Source organism: Bombyx mandarina, chromosome 09, assembly GCF_030267445.1.
Source record: "Bombyx mandarina strain Sakado chromosome 09, ASM3026744v2".
Lineage (NCBI taxonomy): Eukaryota > Metazoa > Arthropoda > Insecta > Lepidoptera > Bombycidae > Bombyx > Bombyx mandarina.
The window spans coordinates 13,410,430-13,428,561 of NC_143216.1; the positions used below are offsets into that span (position 1 = coordinate 13,410,430).

Here is an 18,132-nt window from a genome sequence, read left to right on the forward strand (position 1 = left end):
CAGATCACTCCAGTAGTAAGCTAAGTGAATTGCCAAGACGATAGATTTAGAAAAATCATTTGATTCAATATCGAAGTATTTATTTGTTCAGAGGTTTTATTTTTATCGTAATAAAGAGAAAAAAAAATCGTTTATAATTCACAGATTACAGACAGATAAAATTATGTGCAAGTACATATTGTGACCGACTAAAATCTTATTTTATATTCACAGGATTGTGTCGCCTATTGCTTAGAAAAAATGGAATCAGATCCGTCTGCAAAAGATAACGCGGGATTCACACCTTTACATGTGGCAGCCGCTAAGGGTCACGTGCCAATTGCGAGACTCTTACTCCAATACGGGGCAAACGTATCTGCGGCTGCTCAAGGAGGCATAAGGTGAATTAATTTTTTGACACGCTTTTTGTTATCTTGACCTGTATTTGTCTATCTGGAATTTTAATAGAACTAGTGGTAGGACCTCTTGTAACAACTGGTGGTAGGGACTTCTTGTGAGTCCTCACGGGTATGTACCACCACCCTGCCTACTTCTACCGTGAAGTAATGCGTTTCGGTTTAAAGGGTGGGGCAGCCGTTGTAACTGTACTTGAGACCTTAGCTCAAGGTGGGTGGCGTAGTTACGTTGTAGATGTCTATGGGCTCCAGTAATCACTTAACACCAGGTGGGCTGTGGGCTCGTCCACCCATCTAAGGAATAAATAAATAAATAAAACAACCAAATCCTGCTCCAACAACACTGCAGGCTCTGAACTAGTGTCTACATCTGGAAACCTCTACACTTAATACATTTTTTGAATTTATACCTTACAGACCTTTGCACGAGGCCTGCGAGAACTGCCACGTCGAGGTGATACGTCTGCTTTTGGCGTACGGCGCTGACCCACTGCTGGGCACCTACGCCGGACAAACGCCCGAAGAGCTGACGGAGGGCCAGGCGACTAAGTTCTTACGACTTCACATCGCTGACGTGCAGGGCCAGGCCATCGAGCCGTGGAGGTTTCCACCACCCACGCACGTCATAGGTAAGTATTTGTAATCGACAACATGCTATTTAATCAATTTTGAAGTATGTACCTTTTTTTTTTAACGATGGGGAATCCATTTACTAATACCCGGTCAAGGGGTGTAACGAACCGGGTTATGTCGGACTCCGGCGCCTCCTGAGAGGAAGAGGGAAACTAGGAGGGCCAAGGTCTTCCACCTCCCCGTAGTATATACCTAATGTTTAAATTATCTCTTTTTATTTGATTTTTATCTCTCCAATCGTTGGTAACCTAACGGGCTATTCATGTAAGGGGTATTCATTCCTGTTATTTTTTAAATCTTAATATTTATTTCAGATTACGAAGAAATAGGTTGCGACCCGTTGTCCTCCCCACCGCCCGCGTCGCCCGCGCCTCCCCCCGACGCGACCATAGAAATACAATGCACAGAAGCACCACTACCACCCTTCTATAGTCTCAAAAACGGGTCCGGTCAGCCGTCGGATGGTCTCTGGTGCCTGCTACAGGACATTACTAATTTATTACAGGTGAATAAGGTCGTATTTTGTGTGAAGTAACAATTTAAAAAGAGATGATTTCAAATGTTATAACAGCACAATCAAGAGCATATTGCAATTGATAAATAATGTTTCTAATTATATACAACAGAATATGACTAGTAAGAAAACTTGATTTTACTTATTAATGAAAATAAATTAGAAACAAAAAAATATGAAAATATTTTCGACCAAGTATGTACTTATAATACAATACGATTTTCCCACACTAAGCTTACCCAAACATTTATCAAACAAACAAATAAAACTGACGGACATTACTTTCAGATTAAATCAAAAGACAGTCTACTGAAGCAAATCCATTGCGGATCTGGTTCCCCAAAGGAGTTGCTTCGTGAAATACGAACCCAGGAGTTCTTGGAGCGAGCGCAGTGTCACCAGCTCATCTGCGCCGGCGAGAAGGTCAACATCCGAGCCTCCAAAGTGGCTCTGATCAGAGTCACGGATAAACTGCGGCAACTCTTGAAAATAGAAACAGTGCTTGTTAGCTGACATTAATTTTAACTCACAACCCTCGACGTTTGAAATGAAAATCTCATGTATCAGCATTCAAGAAATGAAAAATAAAACAAAATTAATACACAGTGCTTAGTTACTATATGTGTCGAGATTCTTAGTTCGAAATCGATCATTACTAAATATTGGAAGTCACAAATCGTAGGAAAAAAACCTCGATATTTGTGACTTGTTCAAGTTTCACTCAACGACGTCGATAATGCTCGGTTGGTATAAATAAATATGTATGATTAAAATAAATGTTAAATCCTAGGAGTTCAAATCGAACTAAAATATTCCAATATAAACTTTATTAAATTGAATATAATGACTAAATCTTTATCCGGATTGACAAATTTATGAAATGTGTATTTGTGGAGCTTTTGGTCTATCAACGATGATTTTGTTTCGTCGCGACCAAAGGGAATATGCTCATTCGCTCACAGTATTGGAAGCAACAGAAGACAGTTCAAAAGATCTTCAACTCTGGACTGACTACTGTAACGTAACTTTGTATCTCATTTAAGAACAATATTCTGTTATATTAGTTTCATGAGACTGTATAATTTAAGGGCAGCCATTGTGTAATCATTAATTTCATTTTTCTGTTATGATCTAGCTTTTGTAATGCTTCAACGATCAGTTGAAAATGAATAATTGAAATTTTGTCATTACGTTTTATTTACGGATGCTTTGTACGAAATTATTTGAACAACTGCTGTAAATATTGTATATAAAAATTAAAAAGATTTCTTTTGCGTATAAATGTTGCTTTAAATGTATGATATTCTCATGGGTGCTATTTAAATTGGTGTATGGTTTATCGGGTAGTGTAAGTATTTCGCTTGCTGCGTTTAGTTCTGTAAGTAGATTTTCATAGTAAAGTAATAGTTACCATAAAATAAGTTGTTAGCATAATCTTTGTGTGTGCAATAGTATACGTGGGAACTTAACACGGTGAGAATGAATTTGATGCGGGCGTTATGTCAGTCACAGGGTCGGATTAAAGCCTTAGAACGAATTGCACTCGGTGTCATCTAATGAAGACAAGCGCAATTGTCTTGTGGGCGTAAAGCACTCCAGTGCAGTCGTCTGATAACTGCACTCTCCAGTGATATGTTCGTTTAGTAAATTTTTTGTACATCACCTAAGTACAGTTATAAAATAAAAATAAAATGTTGGGATTATGCTAAATAGAAAATTTGCAATCTATAAATAAAAAAATAACTACATACATATATATATTTTTGTTTCCTTGTTATGTTTGCTAATGTTCTTTGATCGAAATATGTTTATAGAAATATTTTTCTTTATATGTAAAACATATGACTTATGTTTTATTTAAAAAAATATATTATATTAAATCAACTTTTTCATTTTTTATGAAATCAAATTATAAAGCATATCTACTGTAAATAAAATTGAATAATAATTAAAATAACAAAAAACTATTTTGTAATTTATTAAGGAGCAAAATCAGAATGCACTCAATGAAATCATGATGTATTGAATAATTGATATAATAATTTAAACTCTGATATTTACATATTATTTTGGGAAATACGAGTATTTGGCGTAGCACGAGGTCATAATCCGCCCTAATATCCTTCTTTGTGGAGAATATAATGAAGTACATTGTTGATCTGTGATGACGTATTATTAGTGGAAACTATCATGAGTGCGGAAATGGTGGGAATTTATTGAAATAAATGTAAAAGTGCTGTATGTGTACTTTCCGAATGAAATACGCGTAATACTATGTTTTAGCATTATCTACAATGTAAGTATTATTGTAATTAATGACACATTTCTTGTTGATAATATGGAAAATAAAAATGTGAATGTTCATAATTCAATAAAAAATGATTATTTAAAACCTTTCATTTCTAGTTTTATTTACATGACAAAAATAATCTTTGATAAAATGTTAAGTTGAAACAAAACTGAATGTTGAGACATAAAACTAGCCAAATAGGAAGTCTTTTTCGTCATTAAATATTGGTGTTTTTCTACCCTAATGTAATGAGATTTTTTCCATAGAGGTAACTTTCTTTTCGTAAACTATGTTCTTAAACAGCGACATTTATACACTAAACTTATATATAACATACATTCATCCATTACATAATTTAAAAAAAAAGGCGTTTAGAGCACCGATAACCTACTACAACAACTCAGGTATTAACTAATCAGATATTTTGTTACCATTTATTCATTGTAATCAAATAAATGAATCTCTAATCAAACAGTCCATTTTTTTTCTTTTTTTTTTATGATTGAGGGATTATTGGTGGCCCGGAGGCTTTTACAGTTTTACCAGAACAGGTAAACGAGCAAGGGCTCAGCAAATAGGGGCGGAATTTGCTAACAGCTACCCGAGCGCCTTCAAAGGAGGCCTAGCAACTCAATAGTAGGTACCTAACTGCTTCAGTCGATTTCTTTAAATCATATCTACACTACTGAAAGCCAGTCACGTTTCTTTTTTTGACACCTATTGCTAATAGCCGGTGCTTGGAATGCATAAAAGCACCTAGAGTGGATCCGGAGTATCGGACACTAATGTGTCTCTTGAAGCCACACGTCGCACTTTGATGATACTTATGACAGAAAACTTCCTTGAAGTGCTATGTGTTACTGTAACTGTTTTATTGTATTAGCACAATCTTTTAAATGGCTTAGGAATGCATAGAGGGTAAAGATGCAAAAACACAAAAAATATTCCTTTTTATTATTTACACTAAACTTATCCTATTTGGGTGAATCTGGAGAAAAACCAACTTTATATGCCTTGAATACTATTTTCTTAGATGTCTAATGATTATTAATTAATAAAAATAGTTAAAATTTCAATATTCAGATCGAAAGATTGTATTAAAATTTTTGAAACTTGATTTCATCTCGTGTTACAAAGAGAAGTTATATTTAAATTATACTTATATCATTTTTAGTTTCATTGGTGAAATTTTACAATAAAGGTTTTGACCAAAATTCACACTTATTATTACATGAACAAAAATCGATTCAAAAACAACAAATCAAATATCAGATATCACACTAATATTTAGACATCAGTGACATCACTAAGTCGTAGCTTGATTTTCCTTCATTCATTTTACGCAGTAACCATTATACTAATCTGTGCATTCATTCTGCTTTCGTTCAAAAGCATACTTGGTAAATAAATGAAGCTAAGCGACAATTTTAATTAAAAATATTTATTAAAAGGTTAAACTACATACAGTTGTTATTATTACAATAACTTTTCCGTGCGAAAATAAATTTCACTTATCAGACTCAAGACTTCATACGGAAAGATCACGATAATTATGAAAAAAATGACGGTTGATTTACTGTTAAACGGACGATTTTCTTGTTGCCACTTTAACTATTTTTAGACTAGTTTCTACACTTTTTAGAATAGTTGAAATGTTATAAGGTTAACCCAAAAAGGTAAATCATGCTTCAAGATATAATAAAAAAAAGAGAACTACAACAGCATATAATGTTGATTAGTGCTCAATCTAAGGAAGGAAGAGCTAGAAGTGATCCGTGTCAGGGCGATAAGTTATTTCGTACTTAAATAAGGTTATTTTATTATTCCTACGTACATGTTTATAATACAAATAAAAGGTTTTTTTTTATCTAAATGGCAAAACTAGAAACGACATATCAATAAAACCTAGTGACAGTGACCTTATATGTTAAAATAGTACTTACTTGGTTTTGGTTAAAACCATCACTTTCATTAGTATTCGTATGTCGTAGACATAACTAAAACTGCTTTTACTTTTCGAACACTAAAGTTTTCGCGGCTACGGACGATTGAGTTCTACCGTAAAAGTAATGTTTAGGATGTATGCGATAGTAGTTTTCGAGTAGCTCTTTCAAGATCTTTAAAAGGCATTACTTTTCAAAACGAAACGTGGCAACACTGCATGACGGAATACTGATTTGGGCGAGGCTGCCTTGTTTATAATATTTATTATTTTTCTTATTCGTTTATGAAAATATAGTGCAGAAGATTAGTTTTACTATACGTAGCATTGAAATTGTTTTGAGCAATATAAACACGTTATGTCTAGTCAATAAGGTTTGAAAGATTATAAATAATGACGATAAAAATATTCGATTATTATTTTGAATGTAATGAATTTTGTTATTATTCACAGAAGATGAAGTGTACGTTCCTTGTACTCGCAGTTGCGAGTTTGGTGAGGACCCAAGTACCTGAAAATGGTATCTATAATCAGAACTATCCGGAAGGAAACCAGAATAATACACAATATCGTCCCGGGCCCCAAATCCCTTACGGCAGTTTTCCCGTAAATAATGAATATCAACAGCCGCCTCAAAGCTCTTTCTACCAGGACAGCCTCTACAACAGTGACAGCTATGCTGAAAATGAAAATGATGTCGAAAATACTGCGAGTGTGTATGCTGGCTTAGATTACGAAGAGAAGTACCGATGTCCACCCAACTGGCTACGCTACAAAGAGTCATGTTATCGGTTTACGAAGTCTCCTGATCGTCCTAGAAATGAAGCAAGAAAAATATGCCAAGCCTATGAAGCTGATTTAGTAGCCGTCAATAGCCCTGAAGAACATGGTTTTATAATAAACAATTTAATGAGGCTCGACCCTCAGAAGGGTTCATGGTATATAGGAGCTCACCAACAGTCTCCAGGTTATTGGTCCAATGATTATGATGGTTCACAGTTGACAGGTCTTGAGAATGCTTTCTTCGACGATCGACAATTTTCATTAAATAGTTATAATATATTTCCTAAAGATTTTTTGGTATACAAATTTTCACATCAAGATGGACGCTGGGGCTTAGCTGCTGTAGAAGGTACACAATATTATCACTTTATATGTGAGGGGCAAATGCAGCGTTTACATTATTTAATAGAAGAAGAAAGATCATTCACTTATGGCTTAGACACTTATGATCCAGAAAGGATTCCGAGAGGTCCATATTTTGTAAAACAGCCAGAAGATACTGTTTATGATCCTTTAAGAAATCATTATGTCCAACTTATTTGTATAGCAGGAGGATTTCCAGCTCCAACTTACAAATGGTTCGGAGAAGATTATCAAGTTGACAGTCCAGTTTACACAGAAATAGATCCTTTAGCTGACAGTAGGATTATATTAAGTGGAGGAACTTTAATGATTTATAACCCTGACAGTGAAAAGGATAATACAAAATATCACTGTACAGCTACAAACAAGTTTGGTACGATTAGATCAGAATCTGTCCGGTTGTCATTTGGATTCATAAGAGATTTCAATCAAAAGAGGCCAGTAGAAAGTGGAAATCAATACTGGGGTAAAGTAATGTATTGTGATCCTCCTTCGTACTATCCAGCTGTAAATATTCTGTGGGCTCGGAATTATTTCCCTAACCTTGTGGAAGAAGATAAACGTGTCTTTGTGTCATATGACGGTGGCCTCTATTTCTCAGCTTTAGAAACAATAGACCGAGGCAACTATAGTTGTAATGTAATGAGTAAAGTGTCTGATGAAGGCAGAAATGGTCCATTCTTTCCCTTATATGTTTATCCGCATTCAGATTATCAGCAATTGAAATTCCCAAATAGCTTTCCTAAAGTATTTCCTGAAGCTCCAGTGGTTGGGCAAGAAATCCGCCTGGAATGTGTCACATTTGGCTACCCAGTACCTTCTTATAATTGGACCAGACAGAATGGCCTTATACCTAAAAAAGCTCAATTGAGTAATTTTGACCGGGTTTTAACAATACCCAATGTAGGTGTAGAGGATGAAGGCGAATATATTTGTGATGTTCACAATGACAGAGCGAGGATATCAAATAGTGTGTATTTAAAAGTACAAGCTGAACCAAATTTTACCATTCCTCTTGGCGATAAACATATGGACAACAAAGGAGAATTACATTGGAACTGTGAGGCATTTGGGATACCGGATGTTAATTACACATGGTGGAAAAATGGTAAAAAACTAAAAAAAGATAATCTAGAACCACAGGACCGTGATAGGTACATTATTCAAGACAATGTTTTGATTATAAAATATTTAGACCCAACAAGAGATCCTGGAATGTACCAGTGTGAAGCAAAGAATCAATTGAAAGCTAGTTACTCGTCAGCGCAATTACGAGTGCTCTCTTTGAAACCATCATTTAAAAAACATCCTTTAGAATTGGAGACATACGGTTCTGAAGGTGGAAATGTGACATTAAAATGCAAACCAGAAGCTGCCCCAAAGCCAACATTCACTTGGAAAAAAGACAACATAGTTATTGGGGCAGGAGGAAAAAGATTCATTACCGAAAATGGGAATTTAATTATTAGACAACTTTCCAGAGATGATGAGGGCGTGTACACATGCGTCGCGAAGAATCAATACGGCACTGATGAGAGTAGAGGTCGTCTAATTGTCTTACGTGCACCACGTTTCCTTGAAAAACTCCCCCCTCGGATCACTGCACAAGTGAATTCAGTAGTTTTCTTGCACTGTAATGCCGATGTAGATCCTATTTTAGATACAGCGTATCTATGGAACCATAATGGCTTGCGGATTAAAGACTCATCAGATCTGTATGTCAACAAAAGAATAAAAATTGACGGTGGTGAGCTAACTATTTACAATGTAAGTCTTTCGGATGTGGGAGATTACGAATGTGTCGTTAAGTCCGCTATCGGAAGAATCTCTTCTCATGTGCAGCTGCGTATAGAGGGCCCGCCAGGTCCGCCGGGAGGCGTACAAATACTTGGCATACAGAGGTCTTCGGTGACCCTAGAGTGGACCGACAGTAACTCAAACGGTCGCCCTATAACTGGATACATGCTGACCGGACGCACCCACTGGAACTCAACTTGGTACGTGATCAGCGAGAATATACCCAACGTAATGGAAGTCGATAGATACAATGGGCGTAAACGAGCCACTGTTTCCACGACGCTTTTACCGTGGGCCATATATGAGTTTAGAATTCAAGCTATTAATATACTGGGTGCGGGGCAACCGTCCGCGCCGAGTCCGCAGTTCTCTACGTCGGGAGACAAGCCCTATGAGGCGCCCGCGAACGTTAGCGGCGGCGGCGGGAAGACCGGTGACCTCACAATTACGTGGACGCCCTTACCGACTTCCCTCCAAAACGGACCCGGCATACATTACAAAATATTCTGGCGCCGGAACGGCTCCGAAGTCGAATTTCAGTCCTTGCTTCTTAAGAAGTACGGAAACATCGGGACATACGTCGTGCACATATCTTCTACGTATTTCTACACGCCGTACGATGTCAAAGTACAGGCCTTTAACGATATAGGTCCCGGGCCAGAGAGCGAAGTAGTAACCATTTATTCGGCGGAGGACATGCCGCAGGTCGCGCCGCAGCTGGTCTCCGCGCGGTCCTTTAACTCCACAGCTCTGAACGTGACCTGGAACCCGATCGATCAGTCGCGCGAGAGGCTGCGCGGCAAGCTGATAGGCCACCGTCTCAAGTACTGGAAACAGGAGAACAAAGAAGAGGAGTGCATCTACTATTTGTCTCGAACGACTCGAAATTGGGCTCTTATAGTTGGTCTCCAGCCAGATACATATTATTATGTGAAGGTATAATTTATATTTGATCAACTATGAACTTTAACTTTAACTTTACTGGTGGTAGGACCACTTGTGAGTCCGCGCGGGTAGCTATCACCGCCCTGCCTATTTCTGCCGTGAAGCAGTAATGCGTTTCGGTTTGAAAGGTGAGGCAGCCCTTGTAACTATACTGAGATCTTAGAACTTATATCTCAAGGGGGGTGGCGAATTTACGTTGTATTTGTCTATGGGCTCCAGTAACCACTTAACACCAGGTGGGCTGTGAGCTCGTCCACCCATTTAAGCAATTTAAAAAAAGAACATCTTATTGGTATGCGCGTACTATCACAATAATGTGTTCCCCAGGTGATGGCGTTCAACTCAGCGGGAGAAGGCCCGGAAAGCGAGAGATACTTGGAGCGCACGTTCCGTAAGGCGCCACAGAAGCCCCCGGCCTCCGTCAACGTGTGGGCCCACGACCCCACCACCCTGCGCGTCGTGTGGCGGTACGTCCAACCCACCAACGAGGAGGAACCTCTGCTCGGATATAAGGTTAGTGTTGCGGAGTGCCGTCGAGCACACACTAGTTTATAATTAGAAAAAATGAATTAACAGAGTAGAAAAATCTAAAGAGTTGTAAATGTTTACTGTTAGGACCTCTTGTGAGTCCGCGCGGGTAGGTACCACCACCCTACCTATTTCTGCCGACAAGCAGTAATGCGTTTCGGTATGAAGGGTGGGGCAGCCGTTGTAACTATACTGAGACCTTAGAACTTATATCTCAAGGTGGGTGGCGCAATAACGTTGTAGGTGTATGGGCTCCAGTAACAACTTAACGCCAGGCGGGCTCTGGGCTCTTCCATCCATCTAAGCAATAAAATAATAATAATGTAAAATTAGAAATTTAAAACTGTTGTTTTATATATATTTAAATAATGCCTTCCCTCGATTAGTAAAATTACTGCGAAAGAAACCTTAAAATGGCTGACATATATATTGTTTTACAGTTTTTTTACATTATATTGTAGTTGCAAGTTATCCAGAAGGATACATAAAATTATTATTATAGTTATTATATATTTGTTAATGTTGCAATTAAGGAGTGTAGTTTCAAACTTTGAACAATAATTACTAGTTAGGCGTTTAACATCCGCAACGCCTTTATATTGGATCATCTGCGCGGTCTTCTAAACGACGCTTTAAGTTTAAAAAATGGTTATTGCTATCCGATAAACTAAAACAGTTTCAGTAAACGAATTACAAGGTTGTAACTATAAATATAAATCAATAAACTTCAAAAGGAGACGAAAAAATATATCGTGTCCTAAATAGATAGGATGGTCATAAAAATTGATGCGAGCGCTCAATATAAACCTCCAATGCACGTAGTAATGTTTTATTTTTCTTATGTATATATATTTTTTTATTGCCCTTGTAGGCAGACGAGCATACAGCCCACCTGATGGTGAGTGGTTACCGTCGCCCAAAGACTTCAGCAATCCCAGGGGCAGAACCAAGCTGCTGCCTACCTGTATATACCTATCTGTATATACTGTTATTTATATCGTTCTAGGTACGACTATGGGAGCTCGACCAAGACATGAGCACAGCCAACGATACCATTGTACCGATCGAGCACAAACTAGAGGCCTACATCAGCAACATCATTCCGGGCAAGTCGTACAACCTTCGCGTGCTGGCCTACTCCAACGGCGGCGACGGCAGGATGTCCTCCCCAACCATCGCCTTCCAGATCGGAGACTACCATTCCGAAGCGTACGGCTACTACGCGAGAGGATCCACGTCCAACCATCGACACAAGCCGGTCGAGTTTCTACTAGCATCGATATTTCTTGTTTATTTTTGTGGAATCCACCATCGAAGTCTCGATTAAGTTGATATTCTAAGTTTCTCCATGACCATTCAAGTGAATAAGAAATTTCATATTTTGATACTCCGTTCTATTTCGTAATATGTCAGTCAATTTTATTTTGTTAAAAGTAACTATTGTTACACAAATATTTACATATATTTGTTTTTTTTTGTAATTTTATTTTATTCCGCCCATGTCAAGTGATTATGTAACTTTCTATCACAATATTTATTTTGTTTGATCTGTATATTTTGCACTGATTTTTAAATGCGATTATGATTTTTTTCATATTTAAATTGTAGAAAATTAATTTTAAGTTTAAATGTAAGTTGACAATAAGTGTATGTATCGCAATAAGTAAAAATAAAATATGTTCATTTCACCTTTAGTTAGAACTAAGACTCAAATAGAATAATGTTTTTGGGTACGGCAGCTTCAATTTGAAATATATTTTTACACAAATAAATGATACATTGAAAATATGAATGGTTGTAGAAGAAATACACATTTATGTATTCTAAGATATGGGTAACATAATTTTACTACTCAAATAGAATCTCTTAGCTTTTAAGTGATGATAGATTGTAGTCTATCGATAATCCGAGCCATTTTATACCTTTTTTTAAATTATTGAAAATACCCATATGATTTTATTATATTAAGGGTATTTTAAAAATATCAATTTTCAAATTTTTATCAATAAATACTTTTTCAATACAATTCGTTTTAATATTCAAACAACCTGTTTAGTAAAATTCGTAAACTTTATTCATGTAAAAGCTTTTTAATCATAATTTTTTAGATTTACTTTTACATTTCAAATACTTAGTATCATCAGAATGTGAACTATCAAAGTCTTCACTGCTTTTTCTTTTCAATAACGAATTATCGTTTGCAGATGTCGACTGCTTCAATGGTTGTAGACCGACAGCAAAGGGAATTTCGTTTCCTTCTCCATTCGTATCGATGTTACTTAATTCAGGATCAGCGCTCCCCACATCACTAGACTCGTGTAGTAAATTTTCAATCGACTGATCTGCTTTTGCATCGATATTATCAGTCAAGTCCCTTATAGGTTCTGGGAATTGTTTTTTTATTGGATCGCGCGATACATCAGCACTGAAGTGGTTGTGATCATTATTAGAATCCTTGTCGATACTATCCCAAGGATTTTCACTTCTGTTGACATCATGATTTGCCTCTGATGTGGCGTCCGAGTCATCGAACATGTTTATACCAAAGTCTTGAATGTTCGATCGTCCACTAGTAATTTGTTCATCAATAATATTAGTTTTGTTGTCGCTCTCCATTTTATTCTTACTAACATTCTTCTCCAAATTCATTAGATCTTTGATTATTTCGTCACGCTCCTGGTTTGCACGTTCGTTTTCGAAACAGCTTTCCGCATTATGTTTTGGAGTCGACATTAAGCAGTCGATTTCGTCCTTGAATTCGCTGTTTTGTGGAAGCTGCAAGCCGAAGTCGTATTCATCGTTTCTCCTCAAGTCTTCAACAGTTAATGAATTATAAGATTGATTCAGATTTTCGTTTAAGTGCGATATTTTCGTGTCCAGTAATGACATATTGAAACTGGTCGCTAAACCTGCACTTGCTGGAGTCTCATTCAACTGTTGATCTTCATAATATTTCTTAATGTCGTCGCCAAGTGATTTCGTAAAGTATTGCATGTCGCCATCGATACATGAGAAATCTGCAGCACCCATCGATTCCATAGTATTATTGTTTTCCTGAAGACGTGAGTCTAGAACTACATAACTTTCTTGTTCTCCAAACGTGTCCGGGAGGATCTCATTGAGGCTATTAAGAGCATCCTGGTGCGCAAACTGACCGGGGCCTTTGTCGTAGTTATTCATCGTCGAATAGTTTTTCTGGCCTAGTATCATTTCTCCCCGTTCAATGGATTTTGACAAATCGTCGATACTTTTGATTTCCGATGGGTCGGCTACCTTTTCTATAATGTTTGGCTGCTCTATAACTTCGTATTGTATTTCGCTGCTCTGCACCATGTCGAGAAGGACTTGCTCGTTGACGTTAATGTAGGAGCCGTCACCGGATTCAAAAAGAATGGGCAGATCAGTCGGGAGTCCGGCGTTCTTCAATGCGTTAACATATTGAGACATCGCTGTGTTCATTTTGGTAGTGGCAGTGTTACTTGGACTAGTAATTTTTCCATTATTGTAACTAGAAGTAGCTGATTCGCTGTTATCTTTGCAATATGTGCTTGCCGAATCCATTATATTGGCCGAAACATTTGGATCTGCGTACATGACGTCGCTTTCCATGTAATTCGGTGCGTCAATTCCACAGATGCTATTTACTGCTTGTGATAATGTCACTTTATCCATGTAATCCTGTAAACAGAAATAATTAGACCACAGAAATCCCTAGGAGAGACTGTGAACGCATCTCAGCTTAGAATTAAGTTTCTTTCATAGCAATAAAGTTCGTGACACCTGCATATGTCGAGTCTGCAAATGCTTCAAGTGATGTATAGCCTTCCGCGAGTCCTGCTCGCGACGAAGTAGTGCCCGTTCAGCAGCACGGCCCAGTGGAGCGGGGCCCTCCCAACCTGATCGCTAGAATGATGCACATTTAACATTAATCATCATACAACAGTGAAAATACGGCCCAATGATATCGCGGGCAGCTAACTAGAATAAGATAGATAGATTCAATCGTTCAATTTTTTTTACGATGGTTAGTGGTGGCCTGGAGGCCTTTCTAGTTTCACCAGGGCAGGTGGGCGAGGGGTGGGATTAGCTTTCCTAGCGCCTCCGAAGGAGTTGGGTCCCTGGATGCCCAGGATGCATGAGTTAGGGTCAATCGTGCGATACCGACAGTCCTTCCAGGAAATTCTACTTGCAAGAAGAGAGTTGAAATGTCCAATGTTTTAATGTAATTTTCATGTTGCGTAAATGATCAATTCACTAGAAATACATAGCGTACAGTGAACCGTTTAGTTCGGTCGGTTCTCACGTGAACTTTAACAAACAACTACTACCTTACAACACGGAGACACTGGAATCTGCGAATGAGTTGATTATTTAAATCAAACCTTCGGTGGAGTTTTCTTAAGGCTGTGAGGGGTCACTATCACTCGTTTTTGCGAACAATAACACGGTCAACTACTTATTACTACCCTTCGTACATACGTCTTCGTACTTTACGTTATTCACCTTGATTCCGACATTTATAACATAATATTTTATCGGCCGCCTGGTGTAGTGGTAAGTGACATGGTCACTACACAAGAGGGTCGCGAGTTCGAATCCCACCAAGGGAGGATATTTTTATGATAAATATAAAAATGTCTTTTCCAGGGTTATGGATGTATATGAAATATATGTATGTGTATAATAAAAATCTTGCATTTATTTCCCTTATCTGGTACCTGTAACACAAGTTCTTTACGAACTTAGCACGGGACCAGTTAACGTGGCGTGATTGTTAGTAAATATTTATTTATTTATATTTATTGATATTAAGCATCTACCAAAACTAACCCTCATGCTAGGTCTGCCCCGTCGAGGTTTTATAACTCGGGGGGCGTTCGGGTAATCAATCATGGAGTTCCCTCCATTCTCGATGTCAAAAGGAATCCTGACGACCATGTCCTGCATATAACGTGGTTTTTTTTATATTTCTTAGATGGTTGGACTAGCTCACAGCCCACCTGGTGTTAAGTGGTTACTGGAGCCCATAGATATCTACAACGTAAATGCCGCCACCCACCTTGAGATATGAGTGCTAAGGTCTCAGTATAGTTACAAGGGCTGCCCTACCCTTCAATACGAAACGCATTACTTACTGCTTCACGGTAGAAATAGGCGGGGAGGTGGTATCTACCCGTGCGGACTCACAAGAAGTCCTAGCGTAATTACTCAAATAGTAATAATGACGCAAATAATAGAGACAAACCGACCCAAACCATAGCATAGTGCATAGATTCATAGGTGCATAGATTCTGATTGTTTCTGAAAGATTGCCTTAAAAAGTCAATAGAATCGGTATAGTCTAATGAGATTGATATGGAATTTCACAATCCGATTCCGATTAAAATATCGTGCGGAATGCCTAATAAAGCTAGTTCAAAGTGTGCATTCGATAAATTATTATAGATAATTATTGTAATTAAATTCAAATATACTGTAGCTTACAAAAATTAACATTAATAGAATATTATATAAAAAAAATGTTGCTTTTATTTACCCTGTTATTTCTTTCTAAGCCGTGTGGTGCTGAATTAGAGTTTACTGACGTCATTTGTGGCGTTGAGTGACTCGCCTCATTCTCCTTCGAAGGAACCTAATTGTGCAACAAAAATGTAATGTTACTAACAAAAGCTATAGAAAATACAAGTACATCTGGTTCTCTTTCTGTACCGTATGTTCCATGGGTAGTGCCCTGAGATGATCTTCAGGTGAACTTTTGCACTGAGTTTTAGCAGAGACCATTTTTGGTCATGTACTGATAGTACGTTCTGAAATTATCTCTCTTTCACGTTGCTTCCTGACTGACATAATATTTACGTTATCAAACGAGATTTGCCATCAATAAATTCCTCAGTGAAATGCCTATCACTATGGGCTGTGGTCCTGGTCTTGCTGTTGTTCATCAATAACGCTGACGACTCACATCAGTTCGACTGTGTGTGTGTGTGTGTCTGACTTCAAATAAACCAATAACCAAGTAATTAAATATTACTCTTCTTTGCAACTATTACCTAAGCATTATTTCGTGTGTTAATACAGTACCTGCGAATGCAAATCAACAAGGGACTGCGGCGGTCGATTGATAACAACGGGCGGCATAAAGACGGGCAGCTCGCCTGAAAACAAACTTAACGAATGTAGCGACCACAACTAGCCTAGTTGTTTCAGGATATTTTTTCTCCTCTATAATCGTAAGTAGCCTAAGCGACTATTTAAACAACGCGTAGACGGGACGTGAGCTCATAGGGATTAATCTGAGAATATTTGGTAACACTACTTCTTACTGGTGATAGGATCTCATGTGAGTCCGCACGGGCAGATACCACCATCCTGCCTATTTCTGCCGTGAAGCAGTAATGCGTTTCGCTTTGAAGGGTGGGGCAGCCATTGTAACTGTACTTGAGAACTTAGAACTTATATCTCAAGGTGGGTGGCGCATTTACGTTGTGAATGTCTATGGGCTCCAGTAACCACTTAACACCAGGCGGGCTGTGAGCTCATCCACCCATCTAAGCAAAAAAAAAAATGATGTATTTGTTTTAAGACTAATTATTTTTAAAACTAAATATTAATGCTGAACTCTCAGAGGATCTTAATGATGGTAGTCGAAGATACGTTTGCGAATTCTGCCTCCTCGCTTTAGAGTTCTCATAAATTCTTAAGTCCGGTAGTTAATTTAAACTATTTCACATTTGCGATATTTTTTTGTACTCTTAAATTATATGTAGAATTCGTCGAATGGGATTACTAAAACTATTCAAATATTAGTTATATTACAAAAACCTGTACCTGTAATACTATAAATGTGATCTAATTATTAAGTAATTCTTAATTGAAAATAGATCCATTTTCAGTTTTTTAATGGGTACTTGAGTAAGAAAAGAGTAAAATTATCAAGTGCAACTCACTGTTATTCGCAATGCCCAAACCCTCTTTAGTAACTTTAGATAGTCCCTTAATTTTTAAAAACTGAGCTGCGGACACCAGTTCATCTAAGTTCTCTTCTAAGCACTGAGTCTTCCCGCAATACATAAACTCGACTAGGCACTTTAAAACGTTAAATCTCATTTTCAATATTATAAGTGGTTCGCCGGGTTGTTTTTGTAATACTTCCTGAAAATTATTAGTTGGAACATTTGACAATCCTAAAGAAGTAGAAAATATTGGACACATATTTTCGTATTTAGTTTTTCTAAAAATTACATACTTATTGTAGATTAGATTAGAGATTAGATAGTTATTTTCTTGGCACTGCCCTTGTCCATGTGACCAGTGACCACATCCTATTTGGTAGATTACAAAATTTTCCGTTTTCTCAGATTTTTATGTACTTTTAGTTTTTTTAATGTTTCATATGTGTTTCTATTTTACAAAGTGGTTTTATCATTTTAAAATAGCAGTAATTACCTGAAAATAAGTACTACTTGCGGCTAACACAGCTTTGTGTACTCGTAAGGTATGAGAGCTACACATTAGAGTCATGTCCACTAATGATTGCATTTGCAATAATTTCCCAAATCTAGACATCATGTGTTCAGAATAATCTTCATAATGGAGGCTGTACCGTACGGGAGCCATTTCAGAAATGGCAGGAATAAGACTTTGTAATGTCGATTTGATTGACGGTTAACAAAAGAAAAACTAATTAATTTTCGAAACAGCCTGTATAATTTCTGCAAGTTATACCTGCAGTATTTAAAGAGATACGTGATTTTGACATTTCTAATCAAATAACATGTATAGTTTTATTTTGTCGGGTTTTACGAGTTCGAACAAGAAGTTTTTAATCAATTTTAATTGTGTAAAAATATGTATTTACGGGGTTAATATAAAATCCAGATGGTTGACTACAATGTTTTGATTTTTTGTCAGTTTGATTTGATCTAATGTTTATACCTAATAC

At 37.4% G+C, this 18,132-nt stretch overlaps 3 protein-coding genes across 5 annotated transcripts in view; 2 read left to right on the forward strand and 1 right to left on the reverse strand.

Moving 5' to 3' along the window:
* Positions 1-3,805, forward strand: part of LOC114242137 (uncharacterized) — a 62,675-nt gene extending 58,870 nt beyond the window's left edge. For all 3 annotated transcript variants that reach the window (XM_028173180.2, XM_089730046.1, XM_028173181.2), the window contains 4 exons: positions 214-380; positions 813-1,024; positions 1,343-1,533; positions 1,831-3,805. In XM_028173180.2, coding sequence (XP_028028981.2) covers positions 214-380; positions 813-1,024; positions 1,343-1,533; positions 1,831-2,055 — 795 coding nt within the window. In that variant the 3' untranslated portion in view covers positions 2,056-3,805. The remainder of the gene's footprint in view (positions 1-213; positions 381-812; positions 1,025-1,342; positions 1,534-1,830) is intronic.
* Positions 3,806-5,962: 2,157 nt separating this feature from the next.
* On the forward strand, positions 5,963-12,216 carry Cont (Contactin). The gene is made up of 4 exons (XM_028173102.2): positions 5,963-6,148; positions 6,228-9,653; positions 9,990-10,175; positions 11,197-12,216. Exons 2-4 carry the CDS (start codon positions 6,231-6,233, stop codon positions 11,515-11,517), a joined length of 3,930 nt encoding a protein of 1,309 aa, XP_028028903.2. The 5' UTR covers positions 5,963-6,148; positions 6,228-6,230; the 3' UTR covers positions 11,518-12,216.
* On the reverse strand, positions 11,955-17,868 carry LOC114242145 (uncharacterized). Its single transcript, XM_028173192.2, has 7 exons — positions 17,637-17,868; positions 17,138-17,342; positions 16,272-16,345; positions 15,727-15,822; positions 15,021-15,131; positions 13,971-14,093; positions 11,955-13,868 (listed from the first exon to the last, which is right to left on the reverse strand). The coding sequence occupies exons 1-7, from the start codon at positions 17,805-17,807 to the stop codon at positions 12,285-12,287; spliced, it is 2,364 nt and encodes a 787-aa protein (XP_028028993.2). The 5' UTR covers positions 17,808-17,868; the 3' UTR covers positions 11,955-12,284.
* Positions 17,869-18,132: the final 264 nt, after the last annotated feature.